The 24,311-nt window shown below is 46.5% G+C and overlaps 1 protein-coding gene across 1 annotated transcript; it reads right to left on the bottom strand.

The window, feature by feature from the left end:
* Positions 1-14,253: 14,253 nt before the first annotated feature.
* Positions 14,254-15,210, bottom strand: LOC130277458 (olfactory receptor 478-like). The gene has a single exon (XM_056528130.1). The coding sequence runs from the start codon at positions 15,208-15,210 to the stop codon at positions 14,254-14,256; it is 957 nt and encodes a 318-aa protein (XP_056384105.1).
* Between the last annotated feature and the right edge of the window lie 9,101 nt (positions 15,211-24,311).

The following is a 24,311-nucleotide window of genomic DNA, read 5'->3' as shown; positions in this document are numbered from 1 at the left end:
ATCAACGACCACCCAAATAACAGTGTTGCCACGGGATGGGGGTAAGTCAGTAATAAAATCCATACCAATCAGAGACCAAGGCTGTTCGGGGACAGGCAGAGGATGAAGAAAACCAGCGGGCTTCTGGCGAGGAGTCTTATCCCGGGCACAGATAGTGCAGGCTCGCACAAAGTCCACCACATCTGTCTCTAGAGTCGGCCACCAATAGAAGCGAGAGATGAGTTGCACAGATTTCTTGATGCCCGCATGACCTGCGAGATGGGAGGAGTGACCCCATTTGAGGATTCCGAGGCGTTGGCGTGGAGAAACAAAGGTCTTTCCTGGAGGAGTTTGCCTGATGGAGGCTGGAGAAGTGGAAATCAGGCAGTCAGGAGGAATGATGTGTTGAGGAGAGAGTTCAACTTCAGAAGCGTCTGAGGAACGAGAGAGAGCATCGGCCCTAATGTTCTTATCGGCAGGCCGAAAGTGAATTTCAAAATTAAATCGGGCAAAGAACAGAGACCACCTGGCCTGGCGAGGATTCAGCCGTTGGGCAGACTGGAGGTAGGAGAGGTTTTTGTGATCGGTGTAAATAATAACTGGAAATCTTGATCCCTCCAGCAGATGCCTCCATTCCTCAAGTGCTAATTTAATGGCTAGAAGCTCTCGATCCCCGATGGAGTAGTTCCTCTCCGCCGGAGAGAAGGTCCTAGAAAAAAAACCACAAGTAACAGCATGCCCGGAAGAATTTTTTTGTAGAAGGACAGCTCCAGCTCCCACTGAGGAGGCATCAACCTCCAATAGGAAGGGTTTAGATGGGTCAGGTCTGGAGAGCACGGGAGCCGAAGAAAAGGCAGACTTGAGCCGTTTAAAGGCGTCTTCCGCTTGAGGAGGCCAAGACTTGGGATCGGCATTTTTTTTGGTTAAAGCCACGATAGGAGCCACAAGGGTAGAAAAATGTGGAATAAATTGCCTGTAATAATTGGCGAACCCCAAAAAACGTTGGATGGCACGGAGTCCGGAGGGGCGTGGCCAATCTAAGACGGCAGAGAGTTTGTCTGGATCCATTTGTAGTCCCTGGCCAGAGACCAAGTATCCTAGGAAAGGAAGAGATTGGCATTCAAACAGACATTTCTCTATTTTGGCATAGAGTTGATTGTCACGAAGTCTCTGAAGAACCATACGGACATGCTGGCGGTGTTCTTCTAGATTGGCAGAAAAAATCAGGATATCGTCTAAATATACAACAACACAGGAGTATAGGAGATCACGAAAAATTTCATTAACAAAGTCTTGGAAGACGGCAGGGGCGTTGCACAGGCCAAAGGGCATGACCAGATACTCAAAGTGTCCATCTCTGGTGTTAAATGCCGTTTTCCATTCATCCCCCTCTCTGATGCGAATGAGATTATAAGCACCCCTTAAGTCCAGTTTGGTAAAAATGTGGGCACCTTGGAGGCGATCAAAGAGTTCAGAGATGAGGGGTAGGGGGTAGCGGTTCTTAACCGTGATTTTATTAAGACCGCGGTAGTCAATGCAAGGACGTAGAGAGCCATCTTTTTTGGACACAAAGAAAAATCCGGCTCCGGCAGGAGAGGAGGATTTACGGATAAAGCCCTTTTTTAAATTTTCCTGCACGTATTCAGACATGGCAAGAGTCTCTGGGACGGACAGAGGATAAATTCTGCCCCGGGGTGGAGTAGTGCCCGGGAGGAGGTCAATAGGACAGTCATAAGGCCTGTGAGGAGGTAGAGTCTCAGCTTGTTTTTTGCAAAAAACATCCGCAAAGTCCATATAGGCCTTAGGGAGACCGGTTACAGGAGGAAGCACAGAGTCACGGCAAGGGTTACTGGGAACCGGTTTTAGGCAGTCCTTGGAACAAGAGGGGCCCCAACTCTTGATCTCCCCAGAGGACCAATCCAGGGTTGGGGAATGAAGTTGAAGCCAGGGAAGTCCAAGGAGAATTTCAGAAGTGCAATTGGGGAGGACCAAAAGTTCAATCCTCTCGTGATGAGATCCGATGCACATTAGAAGGGGCTCCGTGCGGAAACGTATGGTACAGTCCAATCTTTCATTGTTTACACAATTGATGTAGAGGGGTCTGGCGAGACTGGTCACCGGGATGTTGAACCTGTTGACGAGAGAGGCCAAAATAAAATTTCCTGCAGATCCGGAGTCCAAGAAGGCCACAGTAGAGAAGGAGAAGGCAGAGGCAGATATCCGCACAGGCACAGTAAGACGTGGAGAAGCAGAGTAGACATCAAGGACTGTCTCACCCTTGTGCGGAGTCAGCGTACGTCTTTCCAGGCGGGGAGGACGGATAGGACAATCCTTCAGGAAGTGTTCGGTACTAGCACAGTACAGGCAGAGATTCTCCATGCGGCGTCGTGTCCTCTCTTGAGGTGTCAGGCGAGACCGGTCGACCTGCATAGCCTCCACGGCGGGAGGCACAGGAACAGATTGCAGGGGACCAGAGGAGAGAGGAGCCGGGGAGAAGAAACGCCTCGTGCGAACAGAGTCCATATCCTGGCGGAGCTCCTGACGCCTTTCGGAAAAACGCATGTCAATGCGAGTGGCTAGGTGAATGAGTTCATGTAGATTAGCAGGGATTTCTCGTGCGGCCAGAACATCTTTAATGTTGCTGGATAGGCCTTTTTTAAAGGTCGCGCAGAGTGCCTCATTATTCCAGGATAATTCTGAAGCAAGAGTACGGAATTGTACGGCATACTCGCCAACGGAAGAATTACCCTGGACCAGGTTCAACAGGGCAGTCTCAGCAGAAGAGGCTCGGGCAGGTTCCTCAAAGACACTTCGAATTTCCGAGAAGAAGGAGTGTACAGAGGCAGTGACGGGGTCATTGCGGTCCCAGAGCGGTGTGGCCCAAGACAGGGCTTTTCCAGACAGAAGGCTGACTACGAAAGCCACCTTAGACCTTTCAGTGGGAAACTGGTCCGACATCATCTCCAAGTGCAATGAACATTGGGAAAGAAAGCCACGGCAAAACTTAGAGTCCCCATCAAATTTATCCGGCAAGGATAGTCGTAGTCCAGAAGCGGCCACTCGCTGCGGAGGAGGTGCAGGAGCTGGCGGAGGAGATGATTGCTGGAGCTGTGGTAGTAACTGCTGTAGCATAACGGTCAGTTGAGACAGCTGTTGGCCTTGTTGCGCTATCTGTTGTGACTGCTGGGCGACCACCGTGGTGAGGTCAGCGACAACTGGCAGAGGAACTTCAGCGGGATCCATGGCCGGATCTACTGTCACGATGCCGGCTGGCAGGTAGTGGATCCTCTGTGCCAGAGAGGGATTGGCGTGGACCGTGCTAGTGGATCGGTTCTAAGTCACTACTGGTTTTCACCAGAGCCCGCCGCAAAGCGGGATGGTCTTGCTGCGGCGGTAGTGACCAGGTCGTATCCACTAGCAACGGCTCAACCTCTCTGGCTGCTGAAGAAAGGCGCGGTACAAGGGAGTAGACAGAAGCAAGGTCGGACGTAGCAGAAGGTCGGGGCAGGCAGCAAGGATCGTAGTCAGGGGCAACGGCAGGAGGTCTGGAACACAGGCTAGGAACACACAAGGAAACGCTTTCACTGGCACGATGGCAACAAGATCCGGCAAGGAAGTGCAGGGGAAGTGAGGTGATATAGGGAAGTGCACAGGTGATAACACTAATTGGAACCACTGCGCCAATCAGCGGCGCAGTGGCCCTTTAAATCGCAAAGACCCGGCGCGCGCGCGCCCTAGGGAGCGGGGCCGCGCGCGCCGGGACAGGACTGACGGAGAGCGAGTCAGGTACGGGAGCCGGGGTGCGCATCGCGAGCGGGCGCTACCCGCATCGCGAATCGCATCCCGGTTGAAGGCGGTATCGCAGCGCCCCGGGTCAGTGGATCTGACCGGAGCGCTGCAGTGAGGAGAGTGTAGCGAGCGCTCCGGGGAGGAGCGGGGACCCGGAGCGCTCGGCGTAACATATACTATATAAATGATTATATACAGGACCATATGGCGGTAGATATCAGCTGTACACAGGATCTGTATACCATAGAAGTGATTACAGTTACATCTAGCGACTCATAATTACATCATTTCTGATGTGCAGCATCCCTCTTCCTCTCCTTCCGGATCAGACCGCCATGTCGATCACTTAACATCTGCAGGACAAACATGTTAGACTCTGCATTTTTCCTGTGCTCTCCCCTCCTCTACATAATCTCCCCATCTATAGGCCCCTAACAGTTATAAAGCCCTCCCTGGTGTCCTGCACAATAAAAGGGCAAGAAGCTAGGTAGGTAGATAACTAGGTAGATAGACCAGGAAGCCAGATATGCAGGTAGGTGACTTGCCAGGTAGGTAGGTAGCCAGGCATGTAGGTAGTTAGGCAGCCATGTATGAAGGCCAGGGATGTACATAAATAGGTAGTTAGGTAGCCAGTAAATCCCCCAGATAGCTGGCCCCTGTATGAAAACCCCCAATGTAGGTAGTATGTAGCCCCCTTATTAGTTTGGTAGTTTTTCCCCATATTAGCTAGGCAAGAACATAGAAGTTATTCCCCCACAGCAGGTACAGGCAGCAGTGTTCCACCACAGCAGGTACAGGCAGAAGCGTTCCCCCACAGCAGGTACAGGCAGCAGCATTTCCTCACAGTATGTACAGGAAGCAGCATTCTCCCACATTAGGTACAGGCAATAACATTCCCCCACAGTAGGTTGAGGCAGCAGCATTCCCCCACAGCATGTACAGGCAGCAGTGTTCCCCTACAGCAGGTACAGGCATCAGATTTCCCCCACAGTTGATCAAAAAGTGTGCTAAGAGCCTCCATTTTTTGAGTGCTGCTGCAACCTTCTTTTTTGTATATAGGCAGCAGAGTTACCCCACAATAGGTACAGGCAGCATTGTCCCCCACATTGGGTACAGGCAGCAGAGTTCCCCCACATTAAGTACAGATAGTATTTTCCCCCACAGTAGATACAGGCAGCATTGTCCCCCACAGTAGCTACAGGCAGCATTGTCCCCCACAGCAGGTACAGGCAGCATTGTCCCCCACAGCAGGTACAGGCAGCATTGTCTCCCACAGCAGGTACAGGCAGCCTTGTTCCCCACAATAGGTACAGGCAGCACTGTCCCCCACAATAGGTACAGGCAGCACTGTCCCCCACAATAGGTACAGGCAGCACTGTCCCCCACAATAGGTACAGGCAGCATTGTCCTTCACAGTAGGTACAGGCAGCATTGTCCCCCACAATAGGTACAGGCAGAATTGTCCCCCACAATAGGTGCAGGCAGAATTGTCCCCCACAATAGGTATAGGCAGCATTGTCCCTCCAGCCCCAGCCACAGGATGGGAAAATAATTTTTTTTGCTCACCTGTATGTGTCCAACGCAGCGGTCTCCTCCCCAGCAGGGGCCCACATCTTCTATCCTCCACAGTACAGGCGCCAATGAGTGACGTCATCAGCACCTGCACTGTGTGTTGCATGGGGGCGGAGGTCACGTCTACTCTGTGTGTGGGCCGCAGATGCACCTCACACAGAGAGGATGCTTTCTGTTGTATGTGTGTGAGCTGCACATTCAGCAGAAAAGAGCGCTATCTGCTGGGGATCCAGGACGAGTGTCCTGGATCCTCAGTAGCGGTGGCGGGCCCTTTACTCGGACGGGCCCCTGGACCACGTCCGAATGGACCAGCCGGTATGTCTGCCCCTGCTTGAGGGTTAAATAACTCAACTTCATGTATGTTAATGGTACAATATTAAGTAAAGTAGACTATTAGTAACAGATATAACAGTTTTAATCATAACAACTCTTAGACAACCACTGTGGAAATTAATCGTCTCAGTCATTGATTTAAAGTATTTCTTTGGTACTCTTCTTGGTATTTTTACTGCTGAAACTAAAACTCAGAGTGATAGTTTCCATATTTGTCTAGCGATTGGCCACTTGAATTTGCGAGCAGTACTGTGGCATCATGTCTTCTTGTCTGCAATCTCGATATGCCTTTTCTGTGTTGAACTATAATACTAAGCAGCTACCCCCTTATGAATAGAAGGCATGTGAGTGGTTTTTCATTAGTATTTTGCACCTGCGGTACCTCCCCCATATAGCATTGTGGCTGATCAGCATCATAGTGGGAATAAGTGCCTAACCAGCCCTTGTACCAGTAACCAGTAAGTGTGACCTTTTTTCTGTGATTTTCTGCGATCTCGATACTCATCATGTTGAAACTTCCTTTAGTGATGCACTTTGGGTCAGGCTCAGGTTTTTTTGGGGGGGCTTTACCCACATGTCTTTCCTGGACACATCTTGGAGTTAGCTGGGCAGCTCTTGCTTGACGTCTCGTTCATCTCAGTTAGCTCCTTCCCAGTCTCACGGTACTGTGATAAAAGACTTTTGGATTCTTGCCATCTGTCCTTCCATCAACATGTGATCCCAATCAAATTAGGGCTTTATCTAGGTTAAAGGAAGCAACAAGACAGTATGCGTATCAACGCACATAGACTGTAGCACACATACACCTGCCTTAGGCCGAATTACATTCACCATATATTAGCTAGCAACTAGATAGGAGATTCTTATGTTTCTACCAAAGATAAACAAAATACAGAGTAGTCCTGAAAAGGTCTAACTATCATTTCTATGCTAGGTTGGCAATACTTTGGATTTACTTCTCTTAATACCAGTAAATTGATATGAAGGTCATTAAAACAGAGTTATATTTTTATGTCCATATATCTGAAGGAAACACTGTGACACATCTTTAGTCAAAATCTGCAGAACACTTTTTGGTATCAGTAGGATTAACATGTATCAGGAGCATTGCTAGGTCTCTAAAAGACTGGGGACTAGAGCCCATAGACATAGCCATGGCCTTAACACGCCCTAACCACACCACAGCCATGGCCCTAATTAAGCCCTCATCCGTGCCCCCAATTGCACCCAGCCTCCTCCTTCAATACATTAATACTAGAAGGTAACCATGGAATGTGGTTGCAGCAAGCACCCTTCTGTCACCCTCAGATCTCTGCATGTACACACTGCCTGAGAGTACTAGGGGTGTGATTGCTGCAACCAGACTTCTATCATCCTGACACAACCTGTATATACTCAGGTAGCCTGTACATGCTGAGATATAAGAGTGATGGGAGTGTGATTGCTGCAATTACACTACTATTGTCCTTAGGCAGCCTATACATGCCGGAATCCCACAGATCCTTTAAAAATAACTTTCTCAATAAAAAGAAAAGTAATAATATATATTTAACATTAACCCCTTAAGGACTCAGCCCATTTTGGCCTTAAGGACCCAGCCAATTTTCGTTTTTGCACTTTATTTCTTTATTTTTTTCCTCCTCCCATTCTAAAAATCATAACACTTTCAATTTTGCACCTACAGACCCATTTAGGGCTTGTTTTTTGTGTCACCAATTATACTTTATAATGACAACACTAATTTTATAACATAATCTGCACCAAAACAAAAAAAGTATACCCAATTTATGTAGGTTTTATTTTATTTTACTAATTAAAAAAATTATTACTAGTGTGTTAAGCTCGTGAGCATGCTTCAAACCCCGGTAATGGGACCAGGGCTTCCTTAAGTTCCAGGACGCAAAGGCATACCTGTATGCCCTGCGTCCGTAAGGGGTAAAAATAGTACAATATATGTAACATCTATGCAGGAAATAGTACCTCTTAAAGATAATCATGCAGTTACCAAAAAGCATATACAAGGAGTAAAAATTACCATACATGTTACCACCATACTATTATTGACCAAATTCTGTATACGGAGACTGATATTACCCATTATACCAGTATACAAGGAGGAATATTGTCACTAAACATATGAACATCATACTGTAACAGAGGAATATTATCATCACCATAAATATTGCCATCATACTGTTACTGACCAAATCCTGTATACTGAGACTAGTATTACCAATAATACCAGTATACAAGGAGGAGTATTGTCACTAAACATATGAACATCATACTGTAACTGACCAAATCCTGTATACTGAGGCCAATATTACCAATTATACCAGTATACAAGGAGGAATATTATTACCATACATATTACGATCATACTGTTACTGACCAAATCCTCTTTATTGAGACCAATATTACCAATAATACCAGATAGTACCAGATAGCAGATAGTCAGGTATGAAGGTAGCAAGTTAGGTAGCCAGGTATGCAGGTAAGAATGTTGATTGAAACATTGTTCTTGGACACTCTGTTTGATGGAAAAAACCCACATTATTTTTCACGGATTTTGTGTGCTGCGGATATTGCTTTTTCAGGTATGCAGGTAGCTAGCTGGGTAATTAGATAGCCAGGTATGTAGGTAGGCAGTTAAGTAAACTGGTAGTCAGGAATGTAGATAGCCAGATGTGTAGTTAGGTAGCCATGTAAACAGTCAGATACTAGGTAGCTACCTAGGTAGTTAGGTAACCAGGTATAAAGCTAGGTAGTGAGATAGCAAGGTAGATAGTCAGGTATGCAGGCATTAGCGCATACAGGTGAAAGCAGCGCTCGCCTGAGAATCTGGGACAAGTGGTCGGGATTCTCATTAGCAAACAAATGGGGGTCAGGGCTACAACTCCCATAGCTCTCCACCAACGACACCATTGACCTGTACTAAATGATTTGGTTATGGCAGTGCTTCCATAACTGTGGGTCTCCAGCTTTTGCAAAATTACAACTTCTATCATGATCAGGGCTGTTACACTATGCGCTCTGGCCTCACACGATGGCCATGAGCACATGGTCCCCTTACCTTCTGCTGCTGACGGGGCTGGGACTCGAATTGCGGGACACGCCCGCATGCGAGCCCTAGTCCGTCACTCTCTGGGTGTTTCTCCTGCCTCTGCGTCCACCTCTCTGCTCCAGCGCACGTGTTCCCGCCCCTTAGGGCGTGCACGCACCAGAGCTTTAAGATTTAAAGGGCCAGTATGCTCATTAGTGTAACCATCTGTGGCTTGTTTATAAATTCCTCCCCCCTCCTCAGTTCTCTGCCGGATCTTTGTTACCTTGTGCCCTAGAGAAAGCGTTCCTTTGTATTGCCTTGCCGTGTACCAGATCTCCTGCTCTTGTGACTTGACCTTGCTCCTCTGTCGCCTGCCTACTGAACTCCTGCTACATCCTGACTATGCTACTAAGCCGCCTGCCCTGACCTACTGCTATCCAGACTACGAGTTGCCTCATCTCTCCTGTGCCTCGCATCTCCTCAGCTGCCTGTGTGGTCGAGCCGTGCCAGGGGAAGCGACCTGGATGTCGCCTGCAGCTGCAAGCCCATCCTGCTTTGCGGCGGGCTCTGGTGAAGACCAGCGGCACCTTAGACTCCGCTCCCTGGTATGGTCTGAGTCATCTGCCACATAGGTCCAGCAGATCCTCATACACCGGAGTCCTGTCTTCAGAAACGTGAGTGTTACAAGGGCACGATGGGTGTTCTAGTTTTACAACAGCTGGTGACCCACAGGTTGGGAAAATAAGCTTAAGGAAACTGAGTATCAGGTTCCATAATAGTCCAGAACAGCAGTGCAGGGAATCTGCTGTGTGTTTTATTTATTTGACCTGCCTGACCTCCCTCTCCCTCCACTGGCCTTCTGACTAAAACTAAAGAAAGATCAGACTGTCAGACTGTGCAGCCCCAGGAGCCACAACAGCCTTTAGGAGATAAGGACACAGCGGGGTCCGTAGAGGGAGTGGAGCTCTGATTTGCACAGAAGGTCCTGTAAGGATTAAATCCGGATTTATATGCAGGGTAGTTGTTACGCCTAGCGCTCCGGGTCCCCGCTCCTCCCCGGAGCGCTCACGGCGTCTCTCTCCCCGCAGCGCCCCGGTCGGTCCCGCTGACCGGGAGCGCAGCACTGTCATGGCCGTCGGAGATGCGATTCGCACAGCGGGACGCGCCCGCTCGCGAATCGCATCCCAGGTCACTTACCCGTCCCCGTCCCCTGCTGTCATGTGCTGGCGCGCGCGGCTCCGCTCTCTAGGGCGCGCGCGCGCCAGCTCTCTGAGACTTAAAGGGCCAGTGCACCAATGATTGGTGCCTGGCCCAATTAGCTTAATTGGCTCCCACCTGCTCCCAGACTATATCTGATCACTGCCCCTGCACTCCCCTGCCGGATCTTGTTGCCTTGTGCCAGTGAAAGCGTTTAGTGTGTCCAAAGCCTGTGTTACCTGAACCCTTGCTATCCATCTTGACTACGAACCTTGCCGCCTGCCCCCGACCTTCTGCTACGTCTGACCTTGCCTCTGCCTAGTCCTTCTGTCCCACGCCTTCTCAGCAGTCAGCGAGGTAGAGCCGTTGCTAGTGGATACGACCTGGTTGCTACTGCCGCAGCAAGACCATCCCGCTTTGCGGCGGGCTCTGGTGAACACCAGTAGCCTCTTAGAACCGGTCCACTAGCACGGTCCACGCCAATCCCTCGCTGACACAGAGGATCCACTACCTGGAAGCCGAATCGTGACAGTAGATCCGGCCATGGATCCCGCTGAGGTGCCGCTGCCAAGTCTCGCTGACCTTACCACGGTGGTCGCTCAGCAATCGCAGCAAATTGCCCAACAAGGACAGCAGCTGTCGCAGTTGACCGCCACGTTACAAAAACTACTGCCTCTGCTACAGCAGCAACCATCTCCTCCGCCAGCTCCTGCACCTCCTCCGCAGCGAGTGGCCGCTCCTAGCCTCCGCTTGTCCCTGCCGGACAAATTTGATGGGGACTCTAAACTCTGCCGTGGATTTTTGTCTCAGTGTTCCCTGCATATGGAGATGTTGTCGGACTTGTTTCCTACAGAACGGTCTAAGGTGGCGTTAGTAGTAAGCCTTCTTTCAGGAAAGGCCTTGTCTTGGGCCACACCGCTCTGGGACCGCAATGATCCTGCCACAGCCACAGTCCAGTCCTTCTTCGCTGAAGTCCGGAGTGTCTTCGAGGAGCCAGCCCGAGCTTCTTCTGCCGAGACTGCCCTGTTGAACCTGGTCCAGGGTAATTCTTCAGTGGGCGAGTACGCCATCCAATTTCGTACTCTTGCTTCCGAGTTATCATGGAATAACGAGGCTCTCTGCGCGACCTTTAAAAAAGGCCTATCCAGTCGCATCAAGGATGTGCTGGCCGCACGAGAGATTCCTGCCAACCTGCAAGAACTCATCCATTTGGCTACCCGCATTGACATGCGTTTTTCTGAGCGACACCAAGAGCTCCGCCAGGAAAAAGACTTAGATCTCTGGGCACCTCTCCCACAGTATCCGTTGCAATCTACGCCTGGGCCTCCCGCCGAGGAGGCCATGCAAGTGGATCGGTCTCGCCTGACCCAGGAAGAGAGGAATCGCCGTAGGGAAGAAAATCTCTGTCTTTACTGTGCCAGTACCGAGCATTTCTTGGTGGATTGCCCTATCCGTCCTCCACGTCTGGGAAACGCACGCACGCACCCAGCTCACGTGGGTGTGGCGTCTCTTGGTTCTAAGTCTGCTTCTCCACGTCTCACGGTGCCCGTGCAGATTTCTCCTTCAGCCAACTCCTCCCTCTCAGCCGTGGCCTGCTTGGACTCTGGTGCCTCTGGGAATTTTATTTTGGACTCGTTTGTGAATAAATTCCGCATCCCGGTGACCCGTCTCGTCAAGCCGCTCTACATTTCCGCGGTCAACGGAGTCAGATTGGATTGCACCGTGCGTTACCGCACAGAACCCCTCCTGATGTCTATTGGACCCCACCACGAAAGGATTGAGTTATTCGTCCTTCCCAACTGTACCTCTGAGGTCCTCCTCGGTCTGCCATGGCTCCGGCTTCATTCTCCCACCCTTGATTGGACCACCGGGGAGATCAAGAACTGGGACTCTGCCTGCCATAGGAAGTGCCTCTCCCCCCCTCCCAGTCCCGTCAGGCAAGCCTCAGTGCCTCCTCATGGCCCCCGTCCTGGTGTCACACTGCCCCGTGCCAGGCTTCGCCCTTTGCCCTCCCTCCCCATTCCCACTCCTGCTGTGCTGCCTGCCGTTGAGGAAACCCTCCATTCTTTCCCGGTGCCCTCATCCCAGGGGAGGCAGTTACCGGACAAAGAAAAGGGGAGACCTAAGGGGGGGGGTACTGTTACGCCTAGCGCTCCGGGTCCCCGCTCCTCCCCGGAGCGCTCACGGCGTCTCTCTCCCCGCAGCGCCCCGGTCGGTCCCGCTGACCGGGAGCGCTGCACTGTCATGGCCGTCGGGGATGCGATTCGCACAGCGGGACGCGCCCGCTCGCGAATCGCATCCCAGGTCACTTACCCGTCCCGGTCCCCTGCTGTCATGTGCTGGCGCGCGCGGCTCCGCTCTCTAGGGCGCGCGCGCGCCAGCTCTCTGAGACTTAAAGGGCCAGTGCACCAATGATTGGTGCCTGGCCCAATTAGCTTAATTGGCTCCCACCTGCTCCCAGACTATATCTGATCACTGCCCCTGCACTCCCCTGCCGGATCTTGTTGCCTTGTGCCAGTGAAAGCGTTTAGTGTGTCCAAAACCTGTGTTACCTGAACCCTTGCTATCCATCTTGACTACGAACCTTGCCGCCTGCCCCCGACCTTCTGCTACGTCTGACCTTGCCTCTGCCTAGTCCTTCTGTCCCACGCCTTCTCAGCAGTCAGCGAGGTAGAGCCGTTGCTAGTGGATACGACCTGGTTGCTACTGCCGCAGCAAGACCATCCCGCTTTGCGGCGGGCTCTGGTGAACACCAGTAGCCTCTTAGAACCGGTCCACTAGCACGGTCCACGCCAATCCCTCGCTGACACAGAGGATCCACTACCTGGAAGCCGAATCGTGACAGTAGTGAAGTGTTACTGAGCAATGTGTTGCAGTGCCTTTGTTATGCAACTCACCAACATTGCCATTAACACAGGGCAAAAAAGAGCAGCAACTTGGGCCCCCCAGAAATTATTGGGACCAGGGTGGTTGCCCTTCTTCACTATGTTAAAGACAGCCCTGAACCTTTGGCAGCAAGCAGTAATCTAGGAATTAAAACATGATGTCTATAAAAAAAAATATATATAACATTTGAATAAATAAACATTGTTTCTCATTATACAGAAAAAAAAAACAACAAACAAATGAAGTGGGAAACAAATGAAGAAGCAAAGATCCAAAGTACAGTATATCCTACATACCGTACATCAGTATAGTACTCATAAGTGAACATAAAAAGTAGCAGATTCCATAGCAAATGTTTTTTCCCATTGATCTTAATACTCAATGAAACATCTCTAGTCATGAGATCCCTGTACTTGTTTTCTCTTCATCTTTCCTATCTTTTATAGTAGACAAGGGTGTGACCCTTGTTTATCCCCTTTTGCTAATACTGTAGTGACTGTATGCATGCATGGTGTTGATTCCAACCAGGGCCACCCCAAGAAGATTTTTGACCCCTTTGCGACCAGTGACCGACCTAGTCCATCATGGTGCCGTTAAGGGTGTATGGAGCAGACCCCTGTTTCATGCCTGCTCCATACCCGGCGGGTTTCAGCTGAATGCTGTAGCTGAGGGCCGCCGCTAATTGCCGGTATGCAGCGATCACCGCAGCTGGCCATTAACCCTTTAGATTGTCACTGTCAAAGCTGACAGTGGCATCTAAAGGGACTTTTAAATGTTCCCTGGTGGTTCAGTGGGGTGGATTGCGGGGGGGTGGGGGGGGGATTATCCACTGTAGAGGTAGCCAGAGGACTTGCGTCTCTTCCTCCGCTGACTGTGGCTCTTTATTTGATAGAGCCTGGCTGGACCAGGCTCTATCATATGATCGCAGAGCACACAGATCAATGTAGTTCTACGGAACTTCATTGATCTGTATGAGGAATCTAATGATTCCTCCTAAAAGTCCCCTAAGGGACTAATAAAGTGTAAAAAAAAGTTTTATAAAGTAAAAAAAAAACACAAATGAACCCCTTTCATATTAAAAGTTCTAATCACCCCCTTTTTCCATTTTCCAAAACATGTAAACAAAATAAAACTAAACATATTAGGTATCACCACATGCGTAATGGTCCAGACTATTAAATTATGACATTATTAATCCCATATGTTAAATGGCCCAGGCAGCACAATGTCTTGGGCTGGCCCGGATTCCAACCATTTATGAGAATGGAGCCCACTGGAGCCCACTTAAATTGGGACCTCCTCATCCTACATGTCTTTAAAGAGGTAACTGAGCTTAATTTATGATGCATACATTCTCCATGTTGTTTCTCATGGTCTTATTTTTTTATTTAAGAAATTGTGCCACAAAATTGTCTTGGCTGTAAAGTAAGTTTATATTAAATCCCCATCAGGTGTCATGTGCATCTTCTTGTGATGGTCTCTGGAATCAGCATGTGTACATGTAAGGTTCTCTGCAGTGCAGCCTTCAGGTCTTTGCTCCTTAGACTATAGACTAAGGGGTTGAGTAAGGGGGTGATTATTGTATATAGCACTGTCACCACTTTGTTCAATGTAAGAAAATAACTTGTGTTAGGAACAAAGTAGATAAAAGTTATTGATGCATAAAATGTCACAACCACAGTCAGATGAGACGTACAAGTAGAGAAAGCTTTACGTTTTCCATCATTTGTGCGAATTTTGAGCACTGTGCGAAAAATCCTGACATATGAGTAAAATGTGGCAACAAAGGCTATGATGCAAAGAACACCACCTACAATTATTAAGACTAGAACATTGATGAAAGTATCAGTACAAGAGATCTGGAACAAATGGGGCAGGTCACAAAAGAAATTTTGAATGAAATTAGGACCACAGAATGTCAACCTTCTTAAACATAAGGTAAAAATGATGGGGGCAATGAGAGCAGATGACCAAACCAATAACACCAACTGAGTGCATTTGCCCCAAGACATGATCTGAGAGTAATAAAGAGGGTTACAGATGGCTATATATCTGTCATAAGACATGGAAGACAATAAGAAAACCTCAGAACTCCCAAAATAGATCACAAAGAACATTTGGACTATGCAGCCTGGGAGGGAGATTGTCCAATTTTTGGTGGAGAGGTCAAAGAGCATCCTTGGGGAAGTAACAGATGAGTATGACATATCTAAGAATGCTAAGTTCCCAAGAAAGAAATACATGGGTGTATGAAGATGAGAACAAGTAATAACTAGAAAGATAATAACAAAATTGGTCAAGAAGGTCATCAGGTAGACAAGAAGGAAGACAACAAAGAGAACATAGGTGATGTTTTGATTTTCCGACAGACTCATTAGAAGAACATTGGAGATCAATGTTTGGTTCTTCATCTATTAAATTATTAAAACTAATGCCAGCAAGAAAACTAGTTGACATCCTCACTCACAAGTAAAAATGCTGATACTAACATCTAAAGGCGTCCTTTAGTTTAAATCACAAAGGTTCTCCCAGGAGCTAAAGCCACAGAAGCCCAAACCTCTGCTCTGCAAATCCATAAATAATGTAATAGTGTCTCAAGATAATAATTTGTGTGTTTGTTTATAACATTAGATTTTGCCGTTTTATTTTAACCACTGAAAACCCACAACACACAGGTCATGAATAATTTCATATGTAGAAGAATGTGTTGGGGTCAGAATGGGGTGAAGCCAAAGGTTTCAACCCAACTTTGTGCAGTTCCCTGCAAACCCTACAGTGGTGCTTGAAAGTTCGTGAACCCTTCAGAATTGTTTATATTTCTATATAAATTTGACCCAATTCGACATTACATTTTCACACAAACATCAAAAAAGTCAAAAATATTATTTGTTTACTGATTTATTTATTGAAAATATTCCAATATCACTTATCTGTTAGTGGCAAGAGTATGTGACCTTTGCTTTTAGTATGACCCCGCCCCCACACTTGTTGAGCAAAAACAGCATCTGAATGTTTCTGGTAACTTTTGGTTAGTCCTGCACATTGGCTTTTAGCCCATTCCTCTTTACCAAACAGCTTTAAATATTGTCAAATATTGGTGGGTTTCCTCCCATGAACTGCTTAACCTAGGTCCTTTAATAACATTTCTGTTGGATTATGGTCAGAACTTTCAATTGGCCATTTCATAATGTTAACTTTATTAATCTTTAACATTCTTTGGTAGAATGACTTGTGTGCTTGGGGTTGTTGTCTTTATTCATAACTACATACTCTTGAGAGTCAGCTCACGGACAGATGTTCTGACATTTTACTTCAGAATTTGCTGGTACAATTTTAAAATGATTGTTTTATCAATGATGGTAAGCTGTCCCCCTCCACACCCCCTCTATCTATCTCTATGGGAGAGCAGAAGATACTTAAAGGGGTACTCTGCCCCTAGACATCTTATCCCCTATACAAAGGATAGGGGATAAGATGTCAGTACGCCACGGTCTCGCTGCTGGGGAGCCCCGGGATCCCCACTGTGGCACTGCGCTATCATTACAGCACAGAGCGAGTTCGCTCTGCACGTAATGACGCGCAATACAGGGGCCGGAGCATCGTTACATCATAGCCCCGCCCCTCGTGACCTCATGGCCCGCCCCTTTCAATACAAGTCTATGGGAGGGGGCGCGGCGGTCATCACGCCCCCTGTCTTAGACTTGCATTAAGGGGATGGACCGTGATGTCACGAGGGGCGGAGACATGACGTCACGCGGCTCCGTCCCCTGTTTTGCCCGTCATTACGCACAGAGCGAACTCGCTTTGTGCAGTAATGATGGCGGCGTGCCGCAGCGGAGATCCCGGGGCTCCCCAGCAGCGGGACCGCGGCGATCTGACATCTTATCCCCTATCCTTTGGATAGGGGATAAGATGTCTAGGGGCGGAGTACCCCTTTAAATGCTTTATCTCCGGCTCTCATATAGAGATAGATGGAGTGGGCGTATCGGTCACAATTTTTTGCCATGGTCCACATGCCACCAGTCATAAGGCGAGAGGGGCACCACTGAAAGAGAGATCTGACACTTAAAGGGGTACTCCGGACCTAAGACGTCTTATCTTCTTTGCAAAGGATAGAGGATGATATGTCTGATCACGGGGGTCCCGCCGCTGGGGGGGTCCCGCAATCTCTCATGCAAACACCCACTTCTGGCAGCTGCACAGTGCGATGCCCGATTGTGAGATCATGCCCCCCCCCCCCTCAATGCAAGTTTATGGGAGGGGGTGTGACGCCTCCCATAGACTTGCATTGAGGGGGCGGGACATGACATAACAAGGGGGCAGAGTTGTGACGTCACAAAACTCCGGCCTCGTAGTCATGAACCTTCAGACACGGAGCGAACATCGCTGTGTGCAGCTGCAACAGATGGGTGTCTGCATGAGAGATTGCGGGGGTCCTCAGCGGCGGGACCCCCGCGATCAAATATCTTATCCCCTATGATGTCTTAGGGCCGGAGTACCCCTTTAAGTTTTATTTTACCGATAACATCTTTTAAGTTTAGAAACCTCACAAAACAGGAAGGGTCCTCTGGAACCAACTATACAGAGGGGCTTAATATATGATCTCAGTGGAATCACTTATATGATTTGCAGAGCCTGTGTTGAACTGGTATCTACCACTGGCAATATCATTGTGTGGTGGTATTATTTTTGTAATTATATATTAGTCACTTTTTTTCTGTTATTATTATTTTTCTAGTATTATTTTCGCCTTGTATGGTGATTCTATTGATAATATTGGTCTAGGTATGCTTGGTTTTGAACAATAACAGTGTGGTGATAATATTTACTCATTGTATAGTGGTGATGTTTGTTGTTTTTAAATAATTAATAGAAAATTATCCTAATTTATATAAATATACACCTCATTCATGTAAAATTGTTTTATATATCCTAGCAATGCTGAGACACGGTCCAAAATTCGCCCTGGGGCCGATAGAGCTGTTCTTCCGCCCCTGTCTAGACTTTTTCAGTGTCTGAGTGCAGTATATTTGGTAAGTTTGATGAAGGATCATCTAACCCTATTGTACTGTATCTATATTGTACCATAATGTTGTTAAATTGCATCTTTCTACTGTTACTAGGTAATGGCAGATGGTAAACCTATTTATTTATTTTTTTATTCTTTATTTCTATTTTCAAGCATTACATAACATACAAATCAACCTACACTCTTAGGCAAGCCAAAAAAAAAAAGGAAGAGGGGAAAAGAAAAAAGGAAAAAATCTAACAAAAAATAAATATATATATATATATATATATATACACACACATACGTATATACACATATATATATATATATATATATATATATGTATATATATATATATATATACCCTTTTAACCACCAAACTATACCCAAGTAATCTCTATCAGAATGGAGGCGATATCTTCTCTCCTCACCCAGTTCACTTGTCATTATGTAACGCTTACCCCCACCATCCCAGCCGTCCCCCTCCCCCCCCCCCCCCCGAATCCCTATCACCCATTGGTAGGGATTAAAAGAAAATAAAAGAAAGTGAAATTGGGGTCTGTCAATTCAAGAGTCATTTAACAGCAAAAGTGTGATAATCCGTCGAATCCATAAATTGTTTCCATGGGGACCAAGTGGCGTACAGATCAGCACTACATTCGTGTTGGACCGACCTTAAGTTTTCCACATAATAAACATCGTTCATTTTCTTAAAACATAACGCTATTGAGGGAGCTAGCTCTTGTCTTGGTATGCAGTTTCTTGCGGTCTGTACCAGCATACTCAATAAAGATTCCCTATACGCAGAGCTTGGGATCGAATTATACTGTAGCAAAAAAAAGGCAGGATCTGCCGGAGCCTCAATCCCTGTTACCTTCATAATAACTTCCTGCAGATTGTTCTAAAATGGATTTAGCCCTGGGCACTCCCAAAAAATATGTATCATGGTTCCCTCCGCCTTCTTGCACCGCCAACATTTGTCTGTCGCCTGTTTTTGCATTTTATTTAAAATACTGGGAACCCGGTAACACCTTGTTAGAATCTTAACCCCTTGGGGACGGAGCCCATTATGACCCTAAGGATGGGAGCATTTTTTGCAAATCTGACCACTGTCACTTTAAGCATTAATAACTCTGGGATGCTTTTACTTATAAATTTGATTCCGAGATTGTTTTTTCGTGACATATTCTACTTTATGTTAGTGGTAAATTTTCGTCGATACTTGTATCCTTTCTTGGTGAAAAAAAAAATTTCATGAAAAATTTGAACATTTTGCATTTTTCTAACTTTGAAGCTCTCTGCTTATAAGGAATATGGATATTCCAAATATATTATACATTGATTCACATATACAATATGTCTACTTTATGCTTGCATCATAAAATTGATGAGTTTTTACTTTTGGAAGACATCAGAGGGCTTCAAAGTTCAGCAGCAATTTTTCAATTTTTCCAAAAATTTTCAAAATCGGAATTTTTCAGGGACCAGTTCAGATTTGAAGTGGATTTGAAGGGTCTTCTGGTTAGAAATACCCCATAAATGACCCCATTATAAAAACAGCACCCCTCAAAGTATTCAAAATGACATTCAGTAAGTGTGTTAACCCTTTAGGTGTTTCACAGGAATAGCAGCAAAGTGAAGGGGAAAATTCAAAATCTTAATTTTTTACACTCGCATGTTCTTGTAGACCCAGTTTTTGAATTTTTACAAGGGGTAAAAGGAAAAAAATCCTCTCAAAATTTGTAACCCAATTTCTCTCGAGTAAGAAAATACCTCATATGTGTATATCAAGTTTTCGGCGGGTGCACTAGCGGGCTCAGAAGTAAAGGAGCAACAATGGGATTTAGGAGAGTGAGTTTTTCTGAAATGGTTTTTGGGGGGCATGTCCTATTTAAGAAGCCCCTATGGTGCCAGGACAGCAAAAAAACCCACATCGCACACTATTATGGAAACGACACCCCTCAAGGAACGTAACAAGGGGTTTGTTGAGCCTTAACACCCCACAGGTGTTTGACAACTTTTTGTTAAAGTCGGATGTGTAAATGAAAAAAAAAATTTTTCCACTAAAATGCTGTTTTTTCCCCAAATTTTACTTTTTTTTTTTTTTACAAAGGGTAATAGGAGAAAATGCCCCCCAAAATTTGTAACCCCATTTCTTCTGAGTATGGAAATACCCCATGTTTGGATGTCAAGTGCACTGCGAGCGAACTACAATGCTCAGAAGAGAAGGAGCGCCATTGAGCTTTTAGAGAGATCATTTGTTTGGAATGGAAGTCGGGGGCCATGTGCATTTACAAAGCCCCCCGTGGTGCCAGAACAGTGGACCCCCCCCCACATGTGACCCCATTTTGGAAACTACACCCCTTACGGAATGTAATAAGGGGTACAGTGAGCATTTACACCCTACTGGCGTTTGACAGATCTTTGGAACAGTGGGCTGTGCAAACAAAAAATTACATTTTTCATTTTTACTGATCACTGTTCCAAAAATCTGTCAGACACTTGTGGGGCGTAAATGCTCACTGTACCCCTTATTACATTCCGTGAGGGGTGTAGTTTCCAAAATGGGGTCACATGTAGGTATTTATTTTTTTGCGTTTATGGCAGAACCGCTGTAAAATCAGCCACCCCTGTGCAAATCACCAATTTCGGCCTCAAATGTACATGGTGCACTCTCACTCCTGAGCCTTGTTGTGTGCCCACAGAGCATTTTACGCCCACATATGGGGTATTTCCGTACTCAGGAGAAATTGCGTTACAAATTTTGGGGGTCTTTTTTTCCTTTTACCTCTTGTAAAAATAAAAAGAAAAGGGCAACACCAGCATGTTAGTGTAAACATTTTTTTTTTTTACACTAACAGGCTGGTGTAGACCCCAACTTTTCCTTTTCATAAGGGGTAAAAGGAGAAAAAATTAGTAGTGCAATTTCTCCCGAGTACGGAGATACCCCATATGTGGCCCTAAACTGTTTCCTTGAAATACGACAGGGCTCCGAAGTGAGAGAGCGCCATGCGCATTTGAGGACTAAATTAGGGATTGCATAGGGGTATTCTATGCCAGTGATTCCCAAACAGGGAGCCTCCAGCTGTTGCTAAACTCCCAGCATGCCTGGACAGTCAGTGGCTGTCCGTAAATGCTGGGAGTTATTGTTTTGCAACAGCTGGAGGCTCCGTTTTGGAAACACTACAGTGTAGTGTAGTGTTTTTAGGGTACAATCACACTGGCAGGTTACGGTGAGTTTCCCGCTAGGAATTTGCGCTGCGGCGAAAAATTTGCCGCAGCTCATACTTGAAGCAGGAAACTTGCTGTAAACCCGCCCGTGTGAATGTACCCTGTACGTTCACATGGGGGGGGGGGGGGGGGGGGCAAACCTCCAGCTGTTTCAAAACTACAACTCCCAGCATGTACTGACAGACCGTGCATGCTGAGAGTTGTAGTTTTGCAACAGCTGGAGGCATACTGGTTGGAAAACCTTCAGTTAGGTTCTGTTACCTAACTCAGTATTTTCCAACCAGTGAGCCTCCAGCTGTTGCATAACTACAACTCCCAGCATGCACGGTCTGTCAGTACATGCTGGGAGTTGTAGTTTTGCAACAGCTGGAGGCACACTGGTTGGAAAACCTTCAGTTAGGTTCTGTAACCTAACTCAGTATTTTCCAACCAGTGTGCCTCCAGCTGTTGCAAAACTACAATTCCCAGCATGTACTGATCACAGAAGGGCATGGGAGATGTAGTTATGCAACAGCTGGAGGTACGCAACTAGAACTCCCAGCATGCCGAGACAGCTGTTTTCTGTGTGGGCATGCTGGAATTTGTAGTTTTGCAACATCTGGACTGCTACAATTTAGAGACCACTGAACAGTGATCTCCAAACTGTGGACCTCCAGATGTTGTAAAACTACAACTCCCAGCATGCCCAGACAGCAAACTGCTCTGTGGGCATGCTAGGAGTTGTAGTTTTGCAAGATCTAAAGGGCAGTATAGAGATCACTGTGCAGTGGTCTCTAAACTGTAGACCTCCAGCTGTTGCAAAACTACAAATTCCAGCATGCCCACACAGCAAACAGCTGTCTGGGCATGCTGGGAGTTGTAGTTTTGCAACATCTGGAGGGCTACAGTCTAGAGACCACTATAGTGGTTTCAGACTGTAGCCCTCTAGATGTTGCTAGGCAACTACTCACCGGCTTCCGTCGCATCCGGGAATCCCCCTTCTATTCCGGGTCACCGGGTCACCATAGACCCGTAATGACCCGGAATCGGCGCAAATCGCAAGTGTGAATTCACTTGCGATTTGCGCCGATCGCCGACATGGGGGGTCTAATGACCCCCCTGGGCATTTGCACGGGGTGCCTGCTGATAGATATCAGCAGTCACCCCAGCCCAGTCCCCGCCCGGCGCACGGCGGGGACTAAAATTCCCACGGGCGTATGGATACGCCCTTCGTCCTTAAGTACCAGGACACAAGGGTGTATGCATACGCCCTTCGTCCCCAACAGGTTAAAGTTAGCTTCTTGCATGCCAGCACTAACTGCAGAGCGGTGGGCCCTGGAGAAAATCCCCGACCACTGCTCCCGGCTCAATTGTAGCTCAAGATCTCTTTCCCACTTTGCTGTAAAGCCCTGTTAAACCTATTTGCTTACATGCATTTAAATTCAATTACATTCACATATAGTTTCTTATCTGTCACCTCTGACAAAACAGCATTACTATTAGTTAACCCTCTATTATTCTCTGGTATTCTCCAGAATTTATCAGAACTTTCTAGTAAATAGATGAGGTATTATACAGTAGTAAGCTACATATATAGGTCTAGCTTTTTTAGGCTACATTGTTTCAAGGCTAGAAAAGTTGCAAGAGTTTCTGCCACAGGTCATACTATTTCAGGGCTTGTGGTTTTACTAGTTAGAACTAGAGCAAAGTTGCTGCATCTTACCACGATCACATGCACCAATATAAAACTACAATATCTCTTGTACAGTCTTTACCCTGAACCAAAGAATGTACAGTGGGGCAAAAATGTATTTAGTCAGCCACCAATTGTGCAAGTTCTCCCACCTAAAAAGATGAGAGAGGCGCCTGTAATTTTCATCATAGGTATAACTCAACTATGAGAGACGTAATGAAAAAAAAATTCCATAAAATCACATTGTCTGATTTTTTTTAAAGAATTTATTTGCAAATTATGATGGAAAATAAGTATTTGGTCACCTATAAACAAGCAAGATTTCTGGCTCTCACAGACCTGTAACTTCTTCTTTAAGAGTCTCCACTGTCCTCAACTTGTTACCAGTAACACACTACGCCGCCATGGACTCAAATCATGCAGTGCCAGATGTGTCCCCCTGCTTAAGCCTTTACATGTCCAGGCCTGTCTGACGTTTGCTAGAGAGCATTTGGATGATCCAGAAGAGGATTGGTAGAATGTCATATGGTCACATGAAACCAAAGTAGAACTTTTTGGTAAAAACTCAACTTGTCGTGTTTGGATGCAACTAAGCATTCTTTCTCCTCCAAAGAACACCATACCTAATGTGAAGCATGGGGGAGGAAACATAATGCTTTGGGGCTGGTTTTGTGCTAAGGGACCAGGACGACTGATCCTTTTAAAAGAAAGAATGAATGGGGCAATGTAGAAGAAACAAAGTTCATCAGCTCACCCCTATGGATAGCCAGTAGTCTGCGCTCGGATAGGTGTACCCAAAACACCTGACGATATAGTGAAGCAGAAAGGAAATCCAGCGCAATCCTCGTGCAGTAGAAAAACCTTTATTTAGACACGAACAGAGACAGGATAAAAAGGTGACGCGTTTTGGCCAGTTCACCTAGCTTTATTCATAATAAAGAGCGTTCAGATCCACTGGTTCTTAATTAGGTGGAAGGGCTGAGTAAATGACAAGCAGCTGCTTGCAAATTAATTAGTTTGTTCAGCCATATATCTACCTCTCAGAACCAGTGCTACATAGTTGCAACAATGTATTAATTAACCCCTTGGGGACGGAGCCCATTATGACCCTAAGGACGGGAGCATTTTTTGCAAATCTGACCACTGTCCCTTTAAGCATTAATAACTCTGGGATGCTTTTACTTATAAATTTGATTCCGAGATTGTTTTTTCGTGACATATTCTACTTTATGTTAGTGGTAAATTTTCGTCGATACTTGTATCCTTTCTTGGTGAAAAAAAAAATTTCATGAAAAATTTGAACATTTTGCATTTTTCTAACTTTGAAGCTCTCTGCTTATAAGGAATATGGATATTCCAAATAAATTATATATTGATTCACATATACAATATGTCTACTTTATGTTTCCATCATAAAATTGACATGTTTTTACTTTTGGAAAACATCAGAGGGCTTCAAAGTTCAGCAACAATTTTCCAATTTTTTCCCAAAATTTTCAAAATCTGAATTTTTCAGGGACCAGTTCAGGTTTGAAGTGGCTTTGAAGGGTCTTCTGGTTAGAAATACCTCATAAATGACCACATTATAAAAACTTCAC

Source organism: Hyla sarda, chromosome 6, assembly GCF_029499605.1.
Source record: "Hyla sarda isolate aHylSar1 chromosome 6, aHylSar1.hap1, whole genome shotgun sequence".
Lineage (NCBI taxonomy): Eukaryota > Metazoa > Chordata > Amphibia > Anura > Hylidae > Hyla > Hyla sarda.
Note: the sequence above shows the minus strand (reverse complement) of the source record. Positions and strands in the feature narration are given on the sequence as shown.

Coding starts and splice junctions, on each gene's coding strand:
- LOC130277458 (XM_056528130.1), bottom strand. CDS start 15,210: ATGAAGAACCAAACATTGATCTCCAATGTTCTTCTAATGAGTCTGTCG.